The sequence below is a fragment of the Zootermopsis nevadensis genome, unplaced genomic scaffold, assembly GCF_977971745.1.
Source record: "Zootermopsis nevadensis isolate Lab colony 2312 unplaced genomic scaffold, Znev_1.0 Znev_ptg000003l, whole genome shotgun sequence".
Lineage (NCBI taxonomy): Eukaryota > Metazoa > Arthropoda > Insecta > Blattodea > Termopsidae > Zootermopsis > Zootermopsis nevadensis.
This window is the reverse complement of record NW_028259135.1, coordinates 5,982,391-6,006,339: the sequence shown is the minus strand read 5'-3', so window position 1 is coordinate 6,006,339 and position 23,949 is coordinate 5,982,391. Positions and strand designations below refer to the sequence as shown.

General features: G+C 38.6%; 1 protein-coding gene and 1 long non-coding RNA gene across 3 annotated transcripts in view; both read right to left on the bottom strand.

Moving 5' to 3' along the window:
* LOC147874921 (uncharacterized) overlaps window positions 1-23,949 on the bottom strand; it is a 25,795-nt gene extending 1,846 nt beyond the window's left edge. The window contains exons 1-3 of one of the 2 annotated variants that reach the window (XR_002546814.1): window positions 23,797-23,949; window positions 22,766-23,010; window positions 21,618-21,880 (exon numbers count right to left, since the gene is read on the bottom strand). This is a non-coding gene — a long non-coding RNA (uncharacterized LOC147874921). Of the gene's footprint in view, window positions 1-21,617; window positions 21,881-22,765; window positions 23,011-23,796 lie in introns of those variants that run through there. The other variant, XR_015532745.1, reaches the window with a different exon arrangement.
* Window positions 13,566-19,384, bottom strand: LOC147874922 (uncharacterized). Its single transcript, XM_087341024.1, has 4 exons — window positions 16,981-19,384; window positions 14,478-14,672; window positions 14,188-14,332; window positions 13,566-13,831 (listed from the first exon to the last, which is right to left on the bottom strand). The coding sequence occupies exon 1, from the start codon at window positions 19,285-19,287 to the stop codon at window positions 18,850-18,852; it is 438 nt and encodes a 145-aa protein (XP_087197150.1). The 5' UTR covers window positions 19,288-19,384; the 3' UTR covers window positions 13,566-13,831; window positions 14,188-14,332; window positions 14,478-14,672; window positions 16,981-18,849.

Below are 23,949 nucleotides of genomic sequence, written 5' to 3'. Positions count from 1 at the left end.
GTAATGTAATGTAAGGTAAGGTAAGGTAAGGTAATGTAAGGTAACTATGTAGGTAACCATTGTTGTTTATTTGTTGATGAACACATGGCGTTTCCAAGGTAACATAACAATGAAGTTACACTTTTTCGTTTCCCAGGTAACATAACAATGAAGTTTGACGTTTCCTAGGTAACATAACAATGAAGTTACAAATTTTCGTTTCCCTTTTTCGTTACACTTTTTCGTTACACATTTTCGTTACATTTTTGCCGAATGACACACCCTAAAATATAGACGTATTTACGTCAAAATCAGATTAGAGAAAGTGCTCCGAATAAGACACTAAATTAACACCCCGAAGGGGGATAGTTCAGTGTCTTACTCAAGATTTTAAAACGCATCCAACCCCCCGAAGGGGGAGTTAGTCAAGTGTTTTAACCCGCCCATTCGGGGCTGAGAGTTAGTTTACTTTCTTACTCAAGGGTTAAAACACTTGAATGAGACACTAAACTAACCCTTCCGAAGGGGGTTAGTTTAGTGTCTTACTCAAGATTTTAAAACGCAACAAACCCCCTTCAAGTGTTTAAACCCCCATTCGGGGGGTTAGTTTAGTTTCTTACTTAAGGGCTAAAACACTTGAATGAGACACTAAACCCCCCCCGAAGGGGAGGTTAGTTTAGTGTCTTACTAAAGATTTTGAAAAGCAACTAACCCCTCCGAGGGGGGGTTGTCAAGTGTTTTAACCCCCCATTCGGGTGGGTTAGTTTAGTTTCTTACTCAAGATTTTAAAACGCAACCAACCCCCCGGGTTCGCCAGATATTTTAACCACCATTGGGGGGTTGTTTAGTTTCTTACTCAAGGGTTAAAACACTTGAATGAGACACTAAACTAACCCTTCCGAAGGGGGTTAGTTTAGTGTCTTACTTAAGATTTTAAAACGCAACCAACCCCCCCAAAGGGGGGGTGGTCAAGTGTTTAAACCCCCCATTCGGAGCGGTTAGTTTAGTTTCTTACACAAGGTTGGTGGCGTTTTACAAACTTGAGCAACCCTCCCTAGGAGCTCCGAAAGGAGCGCCCTGCTCTATCTTCTTACTATAAAAATTTGTGATTCCTCGTTGTCTTCAAAAAATGACGTCATCAACAATGCCAACAGATATTTGTTTACTCGGCATTGTTGTGGAACACAACAATGCCGAGTAAACAAATATAACGCTTCACAACAAAGAAATAAAAAAATATCAAGCCAGTCGCACTATCACTGCTCCAGAAGGAGCACTTCGCATTCTTGAATATTGACTGACAGTTGGCCTAAAACATCAGAAAAGTGAAAGAAGACGTTATCAAGTATTTGAAGTACAAACTCCAACAACTTCAACAAGGTAAACTGATACGCATTCGATATATTACGATTACGAAAACTATTATGAAAACTGACTTTATGATCGATTTTAAGACGAAGATTTGCTAGGGTGGGGCTGGACGTAAAAAGTGGACTGAACAAGAACTGTTGACTTCTGAACAGCGACGTAAAGAACTACAACATCAGACATATTTAAGAAATAAAGAAAAGCGAAAAAAGACTTACATTGATAAACGAGACCATATTAACGACACGCGTAGAAAAACAGACAAAGATTTGCAAGGGTGGGATTGGACGTAGAAAGTTGTCTGACCAAAAACAGTTTGCCTCTGAACAGCGCCGTAAAAACTCAAACATCAGACAAATTTAACAAATAAAGAAAAGCGAAGGAAGACTTACATTGATAAACGTAGAAAAACGTATTCAATAAGAACAGAAGAGCAGAAGAAAACAAAAGAAGACTTGCAAGGGTGGGATTGGGCGTAGAAAGTTGACTGACCAAGAACAGTTGACCTCTGAATAACGACGTAAAGAATTAAAACATCAGACCTACTTAACGAGTAAAGAAAAGCGAAGGGAGATTTACATTGATAAACGCAGAAAAACTTATTCAACAAGAACAGAAGAGCAGAAGAAAACAAAAGAAGACTTGCAAGGGTGGGGTTGGACGTAAAAGGTTGTCTGACCAAAAACAGCTGGCCTCTGAACATCGATGTAAAGAATTAAAACATCAGAACTACTTAACGAGTAAAGAAAAGCGAAGGGAGATTTACATTGATAAACGCAGAAAAACTTATTCAACAAAAACAGAAGAGCAGAAGAAAACAAACGAAGACTTGCAAGGGTGGGATTGGAAGTAGATATTTGACTAACCATGAACAGGTGGCCTCTGAAAAGCGATGTAAAGAACTAAGACATCAGAACTATTCAACAGAAAACAGAAGAGAAAAAAAAGAAGATTTGCAAGGGTGGGGCTGGACGTACATAGTTGACTAACCAAGAACTGTTGGCCTCTGATCAGCGACGTAAAGAACTAATCCATCAGACCTATTTAACAAATAAAGAAAGACGAAGGGAGAGTTACATTGATAAATATAGAAAAACGTATACAACAAGAACAGAAGAGAAAAGGAAAAACAGACGAAGATTAGCAATGGAGTTGCTGGACATAGAAAGTTGACTGATCAAGAACAGATGGCCTCTGAACAGCGACGTAAAAAACTAAAACATCAGAACTATTCAACAAAAAACAGAAGAGGAAATAAAAAAGAAGACTTGCAAGGGTGGGGTTGGACGTAGAAAGTTGACTAACCAAGAACTGTTGGCCTCTGATCAGCGACGTATAGAAGTAAAATATCAGATTACAGGAAGCGCTTCGAAAGGATTAGTAGTCGTTGTCGTCAAAAAATGACGTCATCAACAATATAACCTTATATTTGTTTATACACGGGGGTTAGTTTAGCGTCTTACTCAAGATTTTAAAACGCAAAAAACCCACTTCGGGGGGTTGGTCAAGTGTTTAAACCACCCATGGTGTGATTAGTTTAGTTTCTTACTCAGGGGTTAAAAAAACTTGAATGAGACTTTAAACTAACTCCCCTTCGGGACTAACCAGGGTTGGTTGCGTTTTACAAACTTGACCAATCCCCCCTAGGAGCTCCGAAAGGAGCGCCCTGCTCTAGTTGTTACAAAATTAGTTGAATCTTACTTCCGAACAATACGAAATTAAATGCTTCCTAAGGATATGTCTTATTTCAAATTAGTCTGCCGCTCATTACGAAAACACTCTAATTGTTACAAAACGAGTAGCATCTTACTTCCGAACAATGCGATATTTAAAGCTTCCTAACAAAATGTCTTATTACGACTTAGTCTGCCGCTCATTACGAGTACACTCTAATTGTTACAAAACGAGTTGAATTTTACTTCCGAACAATGTGAAATTTAAAGCTTCCTAACAATATGTCTTTTTACGACTTAGATTGCCGTTCATTACGAGAACACTCTAATTGTTACAAAATGAGTTGGATCTTACTTCCGAACAATACGAAATTTGAAGCTTCCTAACAATATGTCTTATTACGACTTAGTCTGCAGCTCATTACGAGAACACTCTTATTGTAACTAAACGAGTATTGATCTTACTTCCGAAAAATGTGATATTTAAAGCTTATTAACAATATGTCTTATTACGACTTATACTGCCGCTCATTACGAGAACACTCTAATTGTTACAAAACGAGTTGAATTTTATTTTCGAACAATACGAAATGTAATGCTTCCTAATAATATGTCTTAATTTGACTCAGTCTGCAGCTCATTACGAGAACACACTAATTGTTACAAAACGAGATGGATTTTATTTTCGAACAATACGAAATGTAATGCTTCCTAATAATAAGTCTTAATTTGACTCAGTCTGCAGCTCATTACGAGAACACACTAATTGTTACAAAACGAGTTGGATATTACTTTTTATCAATGCGAAATTTAAATCTTCCTAACAATATGTCTTTTTACGACTTAGTTTGCTGTTCATTAAGAGAACACTCTAATTGTTACAAAATGAGTTGGATCTTACTTCTGAACAATGCGAAATTTAAAGCTTCCTAACAATATGACTTTTTACGACTTAGTTTGCCGTTCATTACGAGAACACTCTAATTGTTACAAAACGAGTTGGATTTTACAAACGAACAATGCGAAATTTAAAGCTTCCTAACAATATGTCTTATTTCGACTTAGTCTGCTGTTCATTACGAGAACACTATAATTGTTACAAAATGAGCTGAATCTTACTTCCGAACTATACGAAATTAAATGCTTCCTAACGATATTTCTTATTTGGTCTTAGTTTGCCGCTCATTACGAGAACACTGTAATTGTTATAAAACGAGTTGGATCTTACTTCTGAACAATGCAAAATTTAAAGCTTCCTAACAATATGTCTTTTTACGACTTAGTTTGCCGTTCATTACGAGAACACTCTAATTGTTACATAACGTGTTGGATTTTACAACCGAACAATGCGAAATTTAAAGCTTCCTAACAATATGTCTTATTTCGACTTAGTCTGCTGCTCATTACGAGAACACTATAATTGTTACAAAACGAGTTGGATTTTACAACCGAACAATGCGAAATTTAAAGCTTCCTAACAATATGTCTTATTTCGACTTAGTCTGCTGCTCATTACGAGAACACTGTAATTGTTAAAAACGAGTTGGATCTTACTTCTGAACAATGCGAAATTTAAAGCTCCCTAACAATATGTATTTTTACGACTTAGTTTGCCGTTCATTACGAGAACACTCTAATTGTTACAAAACGAGTTGGATTTTACAACCGAACAATGCGAAATTTAAAGCTTCCTAACAATATGTCTTATTTCGACTTAGTTTGCTGCTCATTACGAGAACACTATAATTGTTACAAAATGAGTTGAATCTTACTTCCGAACTATACGAAATTAAATGCTTCCTAAGGATATGTCTTATTTCAAATTAGTCTGCCGCTCATTATGAAAACACTCTAATTGTTACAAAACGAGTAGCATCTTACTTCCGAACAATGCGATATTTAAAGCTTCATAACAATATGTCTTATTACGACTTAGTCTGCCGCTCATTACGAGTACACTCTAATTGTTACAAAACGAGTTGAATTTTACTTCCGAACAATGTGAAATTTAAAGCTTCCTAACAATATGTCTTTTTACGACTTAGATTGCCGTTCATTACGAGAACACTCTAATTGTTACAAAATGAGTTGGATCTTACTTCCGAACAATACGAAATTTGAAGCTTCCTAACAATATGTCTTATTACGACTTAGTCTGCAGCTCATTACGAGAACACTCTTATTGTAACTAAACGAGTATTGATCTTACTTCCGAAAAATGTGATATTTAAAGCTTATTAACAATATGTCTTATTACGACTTATACTGCCGCTCATTACGAGAACACTCTAATTGTTAAAAAACGAGTTGGATTTTATTTTCGAACAATACGAAATGTAATGCTTCCTAATAATATGTCTTAATTTGACTCAGTCTGCAGCTCATTACGAGAACACACTAATTGTTACAAAACGAGTTGGATTTTATTTTCGAACAATACGAAATGTAATGCTTCCTAATAATATGTCTTAATTTGACTCAGTCTGCAGCTCATTACGAGAACACACTAATTGTTACAAAACGAGTTGGATATTACTTTTTATCAATGCGAAATTTAAATCTTCCTAACAATATGCCTTTTTACGACTTAGTTTGCTGTTCATTAAGAGAACACTCTAATTGTTACAAAAGAAGTTGGATCTTACAACCGAACAATGCGAAATTTAAAGCTTCCTAACAATATGTCTTATTTCGACTTAGTCTGCTGTTCATTACGAGAACACTATAATTGTTACAAAATGAGTTGAATCTTACTTCCGAACTATACGAAATTAAATGCTTCCTAACGATATTTCTTATTTGGTCTTAGTTTGCTGCTCATTACGAGAACACTGTAATTGTTACAAAACGAGTTGGATCTTACTTCTGAACAATGCGAAATTTAAAGCTTCCTAACAATATGTCTTTTTACGACTTAGTTTGCCGTTCATTACGAGAACACTCTAATTGTTACAAAACGAGTTGGATTTTATTTTCGAACAATGCGAAATTTAAAGTTTCCTAACAATATGTCTTATTTCGACTTAGTCTGCTGCTCATTACGAGAACACTGTAATTGTTACAAAATGAGTTGGATCTTACTTCTGAACAATGCGAAATTTAAAGCTCCCTAACAATATGTCCTTTTACGACTTAGTTTGCCGTTCATTACGAGAACACTCTAATTGTTACAAAACGAGTTGGATTTTACAACCGAACAATGCGAAATTTAAAGCTTCCTAACAATATGTCTTATTTCGACTTAGTCTGCTGCTCTTTACGAGAACACTATAATTGTTACAAAATGAGTTGAATCTTACTTCTGAACAATGCGAAATTTAAAGCTCCCTAACAATATGTCTTTTTACGACTTAGTTTGCCGTTCATTACGAGAACACTCTAATTGTTACAAAACGAGTTGGATTTTACAACCGAACAATGCGAAATTTAAAGCTTCCTAACAATATGTCTTATTTCGACTTAGTCTGCTGCTCATTACGAGAACACTGTAATTGTTACAAAACGAGTTGGATCTTACTTCTGAACAATGCGAAATTTAAAGCTCCCTAACAATATGTCTTTTTACGACTTAGTTTGCCGTTCATTACGAGAACACTCTAATTGTTACAAAACGAGTTGGATTTTACAACCGAACAATGCGAAATTTAAAGCTTCCTAACAATATGTCTTATTTCGACTTAGTCTGCTGCTCATTACGAGAACACTGTAATTGTTACAAAACGAGTTGGATCTTATTTTCGAACAATGCGAAATTTAATGCTTCCTAACAATATGTCTTATTTCGACGTAGTCTGAAGCTCACTACGAGAACACTATTTGTTGCAAAACGAGCTGTGTCTTACTTCTGAGCAATGCGAAATTTAAAGCTTCCTAACAATATGTCTTTTTACGACTTAGTTTGCCGTTCATTACGAGAACACTCTAATTGTTACAAAACGAGTTGGATTTTACAACCGAACAATGCGAAATTTAATGCTTCTTAACAATATGTCTTATTTCGACTAATTCTGCCGCTCAATACGAGATCACTCTAATTGTTACAAAACGAGTTGGATCTTACTTCTGAACAATGCTAAATTTAAACCTTCCTAACAATATGTCATATTTCTTCTTAGTCTGCCGCTAATTACGAGAAAACTCTAATTGTTAAAACCGAGTTGTGTCTAACTTCCGAACAATGCGAAATTAAAGCTTCCTAACAATATGTCTTTTTTACGACTTCGTTTGCCGCTCATAACGAGAACACTCTAATTGTTACAAATTGAGTTGGATTTTACTTCCGAACAGCATGAAATTAAATGCTTCCTAACAACATGCCTTATTTCGACTTAATCTGCCGCTCATTACGAGAACACTCTAATTGTTACAAAACGAGTTGGATCTCAATTCTGAACAAAGCGAAATTTAAAGCTTCCTAACAATATGTATTACTACGACTTAGTCTGCCGCTCATTACGAGAACACTCTAATTTGAACTAAACGAGTTTTGATCTTTCTTCTGACCATTGCGAAATTTAAAGCTTCCTAACTTTTTGTCTTATTACGACTTAGACTGGCGCTCATTACGAGAGGACTCTAATTGTTACAAAACGAGTTGGATCTTATTTCTGAATAATACGAAATTTAAAGAATCCTAACAATATGTCATATTTCGACTTATTCTGCCGCTCATTACGAGAACACTCTAATTGTTACAAAACGATTTGGATTTTACTTCCGAACATTACGAAATTTACTGCTTCCTAAGAATATGTCTTATTTGGACTTAGTCTGGCGCTCATTTAGACAACACTGTAAATGTTACAAAACGAGTTGGATGTTAATTCCGAACATTGCGAAATTTAAAGCTTCCTAAAAATATGTCTTATTTCGACTTAGTCTGCCGCTCATTACGAGAAAACTCTAATTGTTACAGAATGAGTTGTATATTACTTCCGAATAATGCGAAATTTAATGATTCCTAACAATATGTCTTATTTCGACTAAGTCTGCGGCTCATTACGAGAACACTCTAATTGTTGCAAAACGGGATGTGTTTCACTTCCTTACAATGCGAAATTTAATTCTTCCTAACAATATGTCTTATTTCGACATAGTCCACCGCTCATTAGGAGAAAATTCTAATTGTTACAAAATAGTTGGACCTCATTTCCGAACAATGCGAAATTTAAAGCTTCCTAACAATATGTCTTTTTTCGACTTAGACTGCCGCTCATTACGAGAACACTCTAATTGTTACAAAACGAGTTGGATCTTAATTCCGAGCATTGCGAAATTTAAAGCTTCCTAACAATATGTCATATTTCGACTTAGTCTGCTGCTCATTACGAGTACACTCTAATTGTTACAAAACGAGTTGGATCTTACTTCCAAACAATGCGATATTTAAAGCTTCCTAACAGGATGTATTATTACGACTTAGTGTGCCGCTCATTACGAGAACATCCTAATTGTAACAAAACGAGTTGGATCTTTTTTCCGAACAATGCGAAATTTAGTGCTTCCTAAGAATATGTCTTATTTGGACTTAGTCTGCCGCTCATTAAGAGAACACTCTAATTGTTACAAAACGAGTTGGATCTTACTACCGAACAATTCGAAATTTATGCTTCCTAACAATATGTCTTATTTCGACTTAGTCTGCCGCTCATTACGAGAACACATTAATCGTTACAAAACGAGTTGAACCTGTCTTCCGTACAATGCGAAATTAAAGGTTCCTAACAATACGTATTTTTACGACTTCGTTTGCCGCTCATTACGAGAACATTCTAATTGTTATAAAACGAGTTGGATCTTACTTCTGAACAATGCAAAATTTAAAGCTTCCTAACAATATGTCTTATTACGACTTAGTCTGTCGCTCATTACGAAAACACTTTAATTGTAACTAAACGAAGTTTTATGTTAATTCGGAACAATGCGAAATTTTACGCTTCCTAACAATAAGTCTTATTACGTCTTAGTCTGGCGCTCATTACGAGAACACTCTAAATGTTACAAAACGAGTTGAAGATTATTTCCGAACAATGCGAAATTTAATGCTGCCTAAATATATGTCTTATTTCGACTTAGTCTGCCGCTCATTACGAGAAGACTCTAATTGTTACAAAACGAGATGTGTTTTACTTCCCTACAATGCGAAATTTAATTCTTTCTAACAATATGTCTTATTTCGACTTAGTACACCGCTCATTAGGAGAAAATTCTAATTGTTACAAAATAGTTGGACCTTATTTCCGAACAATGCGAAATTTAAAGCTTCCTAACAATATGTCTTATTTCGACTTAGTTTGCCGCTCATTACAAGAACACTGTAATTGTTACAAAATGAGTTGGATCTTATTTCCGAACAATACGAAATTAAATGCTACCTATCAATATGTCTTATTTCGACTTAGTCTGCCGCTCATTACGAGAAGACTCTAATTGTTAAAAATCTAGTTGTATCTTATTTCAGGACAACGCGAAATTTAATGCGTTCTAACAATATGTCTTTTTTTTACTTAGTCTGACACTCATTACGAGAACACTCTAATTGTTACAAAAATAAGTGTATCTTATTTCCGAACAATGCGAATTTTAAAGCTTTCTAACTATAAGTCTTATTTCAACTTAGTCTTCCGCTCATTACGAGAACACTCTAATTGATACAAATCGAGTTGGAACTTACTTCAGGCCAATGCGAAATTTAAAGTTTAATATAATATGATTTATTTCGACTTAGTCTGCGACTCATTAAGAGAACACTAATTGTTACAAAACGATTTGGATTTTACTTCCGAACAATGCGAAATTTAATGCTTCCTAACAATATGTCTTATTTCGACTTAGTCTGCCACTCATTACGAGAACACTCTAATTGTTACAAAACGATTTGAGTCTTACTTCCGAACTATGCGAAATTTAAAGCTTCCAAACTATATGTCTTATTTCGATTAGTCTGCTGCTAATTAAAAGAAAACTGTAATTGTTACAAAATGAGTTTTTATCTTACTTCCGAAATATACGAAATTAAATACTACCTATCAATATGTCTTATTTCGAATTAGTCTGCCGCTCATTACGAGAACACTGTAATTGTTACAAAACAAGTTGAAGATTATTTCTGAACAATGCGAAATTAAAATCATCCTAACAATATGTCATATTCGACTTAGTCTGTCGCTGATTACGAGAAAACTCTAGTTGTTACAAAACGAGTTGGATTTTAATTCAGAACAATGCGAAATTTAAAGCTTCCTAACAATATGTCTTATTTTGACTTAGTCTGCCGCTCATTACGAGAACAATCTAAATGTTACAAAATGAGTTGGATTTTCCTTCCGAACAATGCGAAATTTAAAGCTTCCTAACAATATGTCTTATTACGACTTAGTCTGCCGCTCATTACGAGAACACTCTAATTGTAACTAACTCTATCAACAAAGCTCAGGGCCAAACCTTCAAAAGAATTGGCATTTATTTGGAACAAGATGCTTTCGTACATGGAGGAATCTACGTCGCATTTTCACGTGCACCAAGCGACAATTGTGTATTTGTTTATCTAAAAAAGGGACGAAAAACTAATCTCATTAAAAACGTTGTCTATAGAGGAATATTGAACGAACAGAGTATGAGTGACAGGAGAACACAAGACATTAAAATAAAAGAAGGAAAGCGAAAACTTGAAATTAATCTTGACGAAATTGAAAGTGAAACAGTTGAACATGCAGTTAAACGTGTAAACGTTGAAGGGAAAAAAAGAACAACAACTCATGAAGAAAATGAACAACCTATACGAAGATTGAAGTGGAATGAAACGACGATTACACGTGAATTTGTACCAACTGTCGAAAATTTGAAACTCGAGAATGCCAATGGATCAGACTGCTTTTTGATTTCCTCACTACGTTCGTTGAAATTCTAAAAGAAATTCTATTAAATCAATAAGACGGCGACAACAATTGTGCAAATTTGATCTCTGAGATTGCAAACGGATACAGTCATCCTCAAAACTTACATAATGTCATTTCAATACGACAAAAACTGAAAGAACATTTGAGAAGAGGTTTTCAAAGTGTGTCCGAAACGATCTACAACATTTTCGAGGAATTACCAATTGAAATGCAAAACATGTTTGACTATCAGACGGTGAATACGAAAACATGTAGAAATGGTCATCAACTTCAAGAACGTTATAGAAACCAAATATTGGTAATGAACTTACCACAAACAAACGTGACAAACTTCAGAGACTTATTGGAGTATCAAACCAAAACAGATGTGAACGGAACGTGTACGGAATGTAAACAACACTACGTACGTGGAACGACAGATATTGTTGTTGGTGACCGTCAAAAGTACATGATTTTGGAAATAAATAGATTAACTCTAAATGGAGTACGCACATTTAAAATAATGAGAATGAGACAAAACAACCAATTAATGTAAGGAAAACATTGGAAATTGCAAAGTGCGGTCGAATTTGTGGACATTAACGGTACTGGAAACGACGGACATTTTAAGGCATGGCGACGTTATAACGATGAATGGCTTATCTTCGACGATAATCACATTACAAAATCTAGAAAATTTATTGATAAATGTAAAAGTGTAACACTCTTATTATTCGAAAAAATCATAGAATAAAAAATGTTACTTCATTTGTTTACTCTATTTTGTTGTGTTGGTATATTGCCTTCAAAAATTCCCTTCCGTTATTTCTCATAGTATTTTCACAGAAACAATACGTCTTCATCGAATAATATATCGTAGAAAGCTGACTGACCAAGAACATTTGGCCTTTGAATAGCGACGTAAAAACTTAAACATCAGACCTATCTAACAATTAAAAAAAGCGAAGGGAAAATATTAACAAAAGAAGGAAAGCTAAGTAAGACTTATATTGATAAACGTAGAAAAACGTATTTAACAAGAACAGAAGGGAGAAAAACAGACGAACATTTGCAAGGGTGGAGTTGGACGTAGAAATTTGACTAACCAAGAACAGCGAGGTAAAGAAGTAAAATATCAGATTAGAGAATGCGCTCCGAAAGGAGCGCGTTGCTCTAGTTGTTCTATAATTTGAGAACATTGAAATATTCGAGTTTTTAATTTCCAGCAATCGATAATAGAACTCATACGATGCCGTAACCTAGACAACTTGCACTCGTCACTATGCATCACCTTCTGCGCAGACGTCCCATTAACCTAACCTAACCTAACTCAACCCTATAGCGGTAATCTGCGTCAGATGAGCATGACGACCTGCGCACGAATTTTCGACAAAAACATGGATGGTCGGAAATTGCTGAAACTTTGTATGGACGTCGTCCCACAGGTAACTAATAAAATTTCATACTCTTTCGTGTCACAACACTTGTAATAAATTCACACGCAGTTATCAAATTCCCGAGGTGGAAGAAACGCGAAATCGGCCACGATCACCAACTTCCGACATTATCAACAAGGAATTACGCACAAAAACGTTTCTTTATGTTTTTTAACTGGTGCCTATACGTGCACAGATAAATCATAAGACTAAAAAATGCACAAAATGAGTGTAAAAATATTTTTATGGCGAAGAAACTGATAGTGACTAAGGTTATGTAAGCGCGTTGTAGCTTAATACGTAAGGAATCGTTCACAGAAATCACTATACGTAAATGAGGGGATTAAAGAACATTTCACCTATACTCTTTGTCTTGAACATAGTCAGAACGTAGCTGCGGACAAGTCACCGGAAGTCTCGGCAGACCTGCGCCTCAGTGTCTCCTCCGTCGAGGAAGCGAATCCCGGCTGGGAACCGGGTCTCGTGGCTAGGGGCTTCACCGTCCCGCTCGGTGGTTTCAACGCGGCGCCTCTCTCCTCTCTGGGGAAAGTGGACACGGGGGAATTCTGCGGCGCCTTCTTGTCCTTCTCATATTTACCCTCAGCTCAGGCCCCAGGTTAAGTGGAGAGCGGTACCGAGGAATCCACCCCAGCGGCCGCCCATTTAACTCGTCGCCCGGCCACTACCACGGTGCACACCGCGATGTTCTCAGCATGGTTAAATTGCCGGCCGCTGGCTACGACGTGATTGCCCGTGGAGGCAGTGGGTTTATCCACAGGGCCTTGGGCGTAGAGAGACTTCGACTGGGCGGTCAGATTCGGGGACCCGGCTCCGAATATTGGCCCTGCCGCCGGGCGGCAAGTGGCACGTTCCACCGAACAGCCCGAGTCGGACGAGTCCAAGTCATTGGCTCTCCGCTTGTCCGCGGTGCATTGTGGGAGAAACGAACCAACACACATCCCACCATAACTTTCAGACCTGCTTGAGATAACTGGACTGGCCAGTGAGTCGATCGCCCAACCCTTTGTCCGCGACGGAATTCACGGTTTCCAGTCTTCTCTCAGCGATGATATCCGCCTTCAGCTTCCTCAGGACGGCCTGGGAAAGCTCGGCGAAGTGGCCCCTGAGAAAGACCAATTCCTTCTTGTCCATTCGCAGACAGTAAATACAACGAGATGTTGCCCGTTCCGGTGCTCGCAGGGTTCTCTCAATCCGCGAAGAATATTCTCCTCCTCACCAATCACTCTGACTATCTCATCATCACACAATTGCATGATTAATATTAGAACGTAATGATTGGGGCCCCACCCCGCCCCAATCTGTGGTTGCCAACCTAAATTTCTAATGCAACCTCCAATTACGTCGACGGCGCATTACAAAACGGAATACTCATGAGGGCGGCAACAACTAGCTTAGCCCACATGTCGCTCGATCCTTCGCCTACAACACATCTGACCTTTCTACAGCCCCCAGTATCATCCGTTGCACACTCTGAAAACTGTAACAACACCGTTAACACAATTGCATCGGTTGTGTTTGATTTCACTAGATCAACGAGGGAGGCTTCAACATTTAAATTGGCAATGGATTCCTCTCCCAGGCTCTAATATACGCTCGTTCTAAGGAACCGTGAGCAACCTACGCATTATTCGCGTGTTTAAAATATTTGAAATATTAATAATGCAAGCATAATTAATATGAAAATAACATATTCGCAAGTTATGAAATTAGAGAATTCAGAAACCTAATTTCTTGTCACATTTTTGACTTGCAAATCGTCAGAAAGTTTCTAAGAATGGCAAGAGCATAGAGAGTGTTCTATGTAGAAATAACACAGGTTTCCAAGTACCCTACCAAATATGGTATAGTCGGCGTGGTGTCCGATTACGCTGGCGGGACGAAAGGATGTCGAACAACCACAGGATAAAAGTTTCCTCCCCCTGCCTCTATATGTACAGCAGATCAGCATCCCAAACATTGGTAAATATCTTTAAAATATCTGGAAAATTAGCAATATTTGCATAATTCAAATAAAAGATAGAACTATCAGTTATTTTCAAAATAAAATTTAAAAATACCTACTCAAAGATATTTGCTTTGTAAAAAAATCCTAAATTAGATAAGAGCCACATAAATGTAAATACCACGATATACATATCCCACAGCCTTCCAACAGGTCTATCCAACACATTTCAGTCGGAATTGTGTTTGTTTTCACTGAATTCACGAAACAGGCTCGAAAACCTGCAAGGCCAATGGATTCCACCTTCAGCCTCCAAATTTACAAGGGATCATGGGATCTGAGAGCATCCAATACTTTTTTCATACGACTCAAATATCTGAAAAATTATAAAAATTAGCATATTTCATATGGAGTTAAGTTCTACAAAGCAGTATCAAATTAAATAATTCATATAATAAAGCTTCTCAAAATTCCTTTTCTGGAAAATCATCCGTAAGTAGATATGAACCAAAGTTGTTAAAACTTTTTGTTGTTCGTATAACAGCGATTCAATCAAATATAGCTGATTTGGTGTAATGTCCGATTACGCTTAACGAAGGATCGATGCTCGAATATCTACAGGGGGAATGGATTCCTAACTTAGCCTCTACATGTGCACCGGATCTCGAAACCCGTGACCATCAAATACGTTGGTGCAATGGTGTAGATAAGAAAATTTCTTTGAGACGTAGAAATTTATATACTAAGATCACGATCAACACAAAGGTGTTATTCATTTAAACTAGCCTTGTAAATATACAGCTCGAAACTTACAATTTGTTCTTCGCCACAAATTTACAACTTGGAGTTTATAATAATGACACAAAATAACGAAGATTCTAACGGTGCTTCCATGCTCCAAACGTCAGCAAAAACGCACATTCAAATTATACACAGGAGAAACTTCCCAGTTTAAATCCAAGCATGTTTTAAAAGACCTGTCGATAAATTTCACATCATCTAGCTTTTCAATTTGCTTAGATACATCCTTCAGTGCTACAGTGGCACATGAATAGTAGGGTCTACAATTTATGCTGTAACGGCCTTGCTTGCATTGCGTGCTCGGCCGAGTGCACTGTTGGTGTGGGATAGAGATAGCGTGTTATTCCCGTGAGTCACGGCGAATCAGTTTCAGTGCCGCTAGTAACAGCGAACTACGAATATTTCTCGTCACTAATACATGTTATTACATTAATTGTTCTTACCTTAAATCACAAAAGATGTTCAAAGTGACTTCCTTGTGCTTGCAGGCAAGCACCAGTGTCAGGATTTGTGAATCTCTGAACAACAGTGGTCTTATATGGTCGCAATTTCAGAAGTCTCGTTGCTGTGTGAGCAGATCCCAATGACACGCCAGATTGTGCAGCTAAACGTGCCAAAGATTTCCTTGGACTTTTTTCTAAGAAAGCCCCAATTTCATCCAATTTCTCTTCCGTCAATACACTCCGTTTCCTGTTCTTCTTTTTATCCAAAACTGATCCCGTACTACGAATTTTTTTTATTAATCTCTCTATCGTGGGCCTGCTAGGAACACTTTCACCGGGAAAATGTCTGCGATATTTACGGCGGCATCTTCCGTAGGATGAATATTTGGCATATGTTTCGACTAAGAACACACGTTGCTTAATACTGTACACCATATTATCAACGTCAATCCGCGACGAGAGACGCAATGAAACTGATTCGCCTGTGACTCACGGGAATAACACGCTATCTCTATCCCACACCAACAGTGCACTCGGCCGAGCACGCAATGCAAGCAAGGCCGTTACAGCATAAATTGTAGATCCTATATAGAAACTGGGAAGAATGTCGCTCCTCCCAACGTCAGCATCGGCGACTGTAAGCATTTGCAAATAAGCCCATACAACATCAAAAACGATCACACTCACACGGAGGACACTAAAGAACGAATTTCCTCATATACATTACAGGACAAATTTGAGTTACTAACTACTATCGCAATTAGGTCTGAAGATGTCATTCCATACACAAAAGCATACAATCGTTAAAGAACTGTTGCAGTGGATCGACATTAAATTCTTAATTGTAACATGAAATTGATTCTGAAACGTAAACTTAATACAACGTAGTTCACCTTTACACAGTTACATTACTAATTTTAGAACGTAGTGATTTTGGCCCCACCCCGCCCCAATCTGTGATTGCCAACCTAAATTTCTAATGCAACCTCCATTGAATTTTATCGAAGCATCACGAAATAGAATAGTCATCTGAATTAGCCTAAATGTCGTTCGACCGTCCTCATACAACACTTCTGACATTCGACGGCGCAAGTAGCCCTAACATCGCCTGTCCCACCCTCTGACAACTGCAGAACGGTTAATAAATTTTTATCGGTTGTGCAACAAATACACTGGAGAATTATACGGTATATAAACGCAAGAACCTACGCAACATCAGCTTAAAATTATAACGAATGTTATATATGGAAACATGAAAAACATTTCCAAATTTGGCATATTAAATGTGAAATTAAAAATTTCTAATTTAAATAAAAAATTCAAGACTTTTCTAAAGCCATCCAAAATTAGCTAAGAATCACATACACCTAAAACTCATTAATGGCCCAAACACGAAGCCTACATAAAGTAGATGAAATGTAGATAAGTCGTCTTAGTTACTGATTTTAACGACTCGGCGAACCAGGTTGGAACCAAGAAGAGACCAATGGATATCTCGCTCAACGTTTTTGAAGATCGGATCTGTGGACACGTTAGAATCAGCCGATTTTAATAGGTGAAAAATTAACCGTATTAGTAGACTTCATATAAAATTAAGTACTTTCGAGAATTTCCAAATTAAGAAATTAAAGAAGCTAACCTTCAACGACGATTTTGGCATGCAAATCGTTAAAAAGCAGCGAGGAATCATAGTAATATAGACATTTTTGAAGTACAAATCAAGCTGACTTCCAACAAGTCCACCAAACATGGATCAGTCGGCTTAGTGTCTGAATACGCAGAATGGACGATTGAGACTCGAACACCTCGGAGTTGCATGAACAAATGCACGTTAATTTGCATGGCGGTCAGCTCCTCACTGATCCCCGCTTCGGGCATGCACGTGCCCAACTTTTTAATCAACAGTCGCAAGCATCGATCCTGGGGAGGGAGAATGTGTGAAACCTCACACTCTCGATCCACACCGAGAGATCGCAGGGCCCTGAGAGTGTCCCGGGAGCCGTCGCCGGTCTCGGGCACAAAGGTTATTATGTTACACTTCATCTGATCCACGAACTCGCAGGCCGAATCCGCTGCAGGAAGCTGCGGGTGTTTTGTCCCCGAGACGTACACCGTGGATTTGTTCCGGCGCTCCCTAGGAGCCCGTTTGTTCACTTGGTCGTGGGTAGCGGTGTCACAAGACGTGACGGTCAGAGGCCCGGATAATTCACCGGAAGCCCCTGCAGACTTGCGCCTCAGTGGCTTCTCCGTCGAGGAATCGGATCCCGGCTGGTAACCGGGTCTCTTGGCTAGGGGCTTCACAGTCCCGTTCGGCGGTTTCAACGCGGCGGGGGGAGAACTCTTGCAGTGGATCGACATTAAATTCTTAATTGTAACATGAAATTGAATTTGAAACGTAAACTTAATACAACGTAGTTCACCTTTACACAATTATATTACTAATTTTAGGACGTAGTGATTGGGGCCCCACCCCGCCCCAATCTGTGATTGCCAACCTAAATTTCTAATGCAACCTCCATTGAACTTCTCAAAATTCATTTTTTGGAAAATCATCCGTAAGTGGAACCAACCAAGCAAAAAGCTAACTAAAGGCGGAGGGTAGCGCAAGCGCAGGCATAGTCCCTTGCTAGGTGACACCATTCCTGCGTATGAAACGCATTGATGGAAATGGTACACGTTCTTAAACTAAAAATGGAAATTATGCTAACGCTAACGGGGTTTCGTCGTGGCGGGGGCACGAAAATTCAAACTGCGTTGTGTGTGTAGGGAGCCATGGTTGAGGAACCCGTCCCGTAGATCAAGCATTAATTTCTGTTGGCGTAATCACGCAGGAGCGAGCCCCTAGCAGAGATCAGCCTAGAATTCCAGTTCTTGTGCTTCGTGTTAAGGTCACCAGCCAGTACGACCGGCAAAATCCCGCTCAATCACTCGGTCAGGTCCGACTCAATCCAGGGCCGGGTGGGTGCGAGTTGTGCTGCCACGAGCTTGACTTTCCTGGTTGCCAGCACCAGGTGAATGGCGGTTGCTGCAGACCCGAGACCGGCACAGGGTAATGATCAATGCCCCTGCGGACAAGGATCGCTGTGCAGCCCCCCAGCGTCGGGCGGTCCGTACGGTGGCAAACGTAGTTCGCAAACCTCAAGGCCGACCCGACGTGAGGTGCGTCTCGTTCAGGAGGCAAACATCGACTCCGTAGTCACCGAGGAACTGCTCCAGCTCCAGCTTCCTGCCGCGAACACCGTCGGCGTTCCAATACGCCAGCCGCAAGGCCTTACCTCCGTGTCCTCTAGGCCGTGCAGTCATTCTCGGTCATGAAGAGAAGAACGGTTTTGAGGAGGGCTCGCGGATGAGACCCCCGGGTGGGAGGGAAGTGACCGCGGCAAGGAGACGGCGTGTCATCTCGACGCAGGCCTGTGTTGGGATCTTCTCCAGGAGATCTGAGATGCCCTGGAGCGGGGACTGACCCTTGGGTGGGGTGGGGTCAGTCTTCTTGGGAGCAGGTGCAGTGGGATTTGCCACCGGCACCACAGGACGAGTGGGCTTGGCACGGCCGTCCTTAGCTTCCTTCCACTTACTGCAGCCTCTATAGTTTGCAGTGAGTTTGCACCCGCAGCTGCAGCACTTAAGCTGATGTTTGGGGGTGGCACAGTACTCGGATGGGTGGGCGTCCCCGCAGGCCACGCACCTGGGTGCATAACCGCAGTTCCGCTGCGTGTGCCCGAAGCGTTGGCACCGCTTACACTGCATGGGCCCCTTCGGTGCGACATACGTTATGTAATGTAATGTAATGTAATGAAAGGGGCCCCTCCCCGCCCCAATCTGTGGTTGCCAACCTAAATTTCTAACGCAACCTCCAATTACCTCGCGTTCGTTTGTGGTATGTTCATTACCAATGTTTGGTTTGTATAACTTTCTTTACGTTGACGACCATTTGAACATGTTTTGTATTCAACGTGTGCTATTCAAACAGGTTTAGCGTTTCAATAGATAAATTGAAGAAAATGTTGTAGATCGTTTCGGACACACTTTGTAAACCTATTCTCAAATCTTCACCTCTCTTTTACGTCAGAAACGTATATGCCTTAAGTACCGCTATCGAATTCTATTCCGGTATTCTACCATCACCTCGAAAATTTTTCATCACTTCAGGCTCCTCTTAACCCTTCAACGTGGGAATTTAAATTCCGCGCTGCTTGACGAGGAGTGGTGGCCATTTAAATTTTGCTCTAAAACACTTTATTTATCATAACGTTTGAACTATATAACATATAATGATCAATTCTTCACTGAAATCCTCTTAAAAGATGGTTTTATAATTTCAGCGTATAATATGAACATCCTGTGTGTGACAAATGCTAGTAGTCGATTAGACGTTGAGAGTTGTATGTTATTTATTGAAACGTTAGCAAAAGTCAACACTACCAAAATACATAGTTTTTATCTTTTTCTAGCGGTTCCTGCACATGACGCAATGTCTTTGAGGCATTGAATTTCTTTCCTGTGTCAATAATACGCGGGAGTAAATATGTCTGCGCCAGCTGATATTCTGACAGCGAATTGAAGGCCACATATATGCATCATACTTGGCAGTTATAACCGTCTCTTACTAAGAACTCTTCTGATTATAGACTTCTGAGTATAGGGGTGCTAAAATTGTTGATATTTGAAGACACAGATAAACATAACGGTATATCTATATATATATATATATATATATATATATATTATGGAGCCCCTTGACCGTTTCAGATAATTTTTTTTCCTCTCTACTTCGCTGGAGCAGTTATCGTGTCATATGAGACTGAGAGAATGAGTTATCTTACCTCTACAAACAAACAGCTCAGTGTTCTTTGGAAGATTGTGTAACCTCTTAGGTCACGCATTTATTCACAGACTAGCCTTTAGAGATCGAAGAATGCGACGTTGCCAATACATGATCAGAAAGAGCATTTCTTCCACACCAGATCAACTACAAACATCATATATCAGTCGTTATTGTTTCCATAATTATGGGCTTTTGAAATTAGGCTTAACAGCAGACCGGGAATTTAAATGCCAGGGCGTCACAAGACGTCCAACCAAGGTGAAGGGTTAAACCTTCGCCCTCTCACCATTTCTCCTTTCAGATAATACTCGAACAATTTATCAGAAATTCGAACATTTGGAAGTCGTTAATGTGCTCACAGCATTTCTCTTCAAATTTCTTTCTTTCCTTTTCCTAAACGAATAATATTTACTTCTTGTCTCAATAATTAATTTTCTTTCATCCGTTCATCGACACGCTGAAGATGGTCGGAAACCTCTTTAAAAGTTCACCAATTTTTAGTAGAATTTTTGTTTCTCAGTCTGAGTCCATCTCTCTCAGAAATATTAGACATGATCACGCCCTGCTGTCTCCACCTCTTACATGAATTGGAACACGTGACGGAAAACCTCTTATCGCTGCAAGTTACAAAATTCGATGTCGAATGTAATATCAAAAATCCTCTACCGGAGACATCAGGATTCCGTGACTGGTCCGCCATACCAAAAGAATTATGTTCTTGCCTCTTTAGTCATCAGTTCTCACATTACCCTTCTAAGAAGGCCACACAACGGTTTGATTTCGTGGATGGGCCACACATTCAAACTTAGACCTTTTTCAGCATTTTATCATCTAAGACATCTACAACGGGATCTACAATTGCTCACTGTTCGTAGCCATCTGATCCAGACATATTTTACAAAATGTATGGGATTCGGTTTCATTAATGAATTTTAAACCAATTGCATTCTGTTACAATTCAAAGACTCCGTCAATTCTGGTCTACAGACTTTAAATCCATTGCTTAAACTTTATTTTACGTTACCCTTGCTCTTCGGGATTCCAACTGTCGATTTCCGGCCAACAATTTACGTAAATAAATCTACTGACGACAAAACCTTTACTACAGACTCAATTGATTCATGCGACGCGACAGAACATTAGGACAACTGGGCTTATATATAAATTACTGCCAACCAAATAAACATCTGTGGCGAGATGCCGGTGGGACCGACGTGTTCTCTTGGGTGAAAATACATTTTTCACAGAAATATACAGAAAACGCGTATATTACACTCCGAAAAATAAATAACAAATATCACTCAAGTGAAATTAATTTTAGTTTCAAGATGACCTATGAAAACATCCATCTCGATTCCCATAAAAAAGTAGAACATCATTTACATTAAACTTGAGGTGAATTTGTCTCTCAATGTCGTAGATAAAACGAAAATTGTAATGAGACAGAACCAACTGAATCGACGCGGAATTCAGTCTGCGCATTGTCCATGCCGGTTCCTGTCGGATAAGACGCAGCTGCCCAAACAAACAAAAACAAAAGAAAAAGTTGTCAGTGGAACCATGGTTCCGGAGAATTTGACGTAATTACGTCTATACGGAAAGGAAGTTTATATATTGGCTTTTTTCTAAATATTTCCTTTATACATGCTTTACAATTGAGTAAAGTTTGATTAAGACATTGCTTATTCAACTTGAATTAGTTACGCTTAAAATGGGTCTGTGGTAGCTGAAGGTAATGTAAAGTAATGTAATGTAAGGTAAGTTAATGAAACGTTTATAGGTAAGAACAATGCCGAGTAAACAGATGACGTTTCCTAGGTACCAAAATTGCCGAGTAATGCAATGTTTCCTAGGTAACCATTATTGTCGATTTGTTGATAAACAGATGAAGTTAACTAGGTAACAACAATGCCGAGTAAACAATTGACGTTTCCTAGGTAACATAACAATGCAGTTACACTTTTCCTTTCACTTTTTGCCGAATGACCCTTCCTCATAGACGTATTTACGTCAAAAACAAAACACACAAACCTGAGCACTCCTGCAACAAGAAACAAGTACACAGAAACTAAGCCGCGTCTCCTCTACCACAGTTCGGCCTTTGTAGCTCTATACGAAACACAGGGGAGTTCTTTAATCGACTTTAACGGTCGAATGTGGCATATGACTAAAGCGGTAACATATCGTACCAACTAACCAGCATGTTGATAACTTGTTTATCAATTAAAAATTATAGTTTTTATTAAAATAAGAAATGAATAGTTAAGCAAAAATTACTTCTTGTGACATCAAGCAAATCATTAACATCGGAAGGATTTCTTAAACACTGGATTTTAAACTCTTCGGTGACACGGGTATTATCAGCATGACTCGGGAAATCCGGTCGTGGTTCTTTCCTACCTTTCGGCGAGGCTGCAGTGATCTCCGCGTTCTTCCAGCGACCGGCAGATGGTGACGCTGTACCTCGAGCTCGTCCAACAGTGGCTCCGCCAAGCACCGCATTAGCACACTCGCTTCTCACATAATAGTTGCACTTTATTCTTCAAACACTAATGTTCATCACCGCGTTCACAAAATCCCGCCATCGGACTCTATACTGAGCTACCTGCATCCACTACGACTCCCTGTACTGAGCCATGTGAACCCTGTCCAAAACGTAATATGATCAAAATCATTAGAAATTATCAAGCATTAAAATCATAATAGTCATTGAATAAAAATTGACAGTGGAACCACGGTTCCGGAGAATCTGACGTAAATACGTCTCTGTATTTAAATTACATTTAAGTAATAAATACAATGAAAGGAGGGTAGCCGAATGTAATGTCAAAATTATCTACTCTACGACGCACGTCTTCTACAACCGATTCACAGCTCAGCTCTTTCCGCAATAACGAAAGCGGATTGTTGACAATAATGAAACACAACAATGCCGAGTAAACAAGACGTATCATAGGTATTGTCAACGTGCATGTTAAATCTAGTCAAACTTCAAGAGGAATACAAGGAATTTTAACAGATGACATAATTATGTGACTTTATATTAAAATATAACAATGTATAACTATAATGATACGCCTACGACTTGAAAGAATTGTTTAATGATATCTAAATATTTACTCCTGAAGACGCGGCTAATCGCTATTACGCGACGCCAAACTCACATTCCCAATTTGATTTTCCTTCTCATTTCCGACATTTTGAAAAATTCTTTTCCACTGTCATATTTCAAGAAATCTGACTTTAAAAATATAAACTTTCAGAGCCGATTCTTTCATACTTCGAAATCGTTTGCGTAACAGAAACACTTCTTCGAAAACAAATTTCGTTCCATTTTTCGCAAATTACTTGTATTTAAATAAACGTAGCAGCCGACAATAAATTTCCAAATTTCGTAGCCTCTCTGCATTAAAACTAAACTGACTTCTTACCTTTTTTGCCTTTGGTGGAGTACGAGAATTATTCACACTTATTTAAACTCCGCTATTATTAAATCAAGCAAAACGAGGTCCGAGTCACACGACAGATTTCAATACACGACCAACAACGACCAAAGTGCGACAGGAACTGACTCGGTCTGCTAT

Coding starts and splice junctions, on each gene's coding strand:
- LOC147874922 (XM_087341024.1), bottom strand. CDS start 19,287: ATGCAGTGTAAGCGGTGCCAACGCTTCGGGCACACGCAGCGGAACTGC.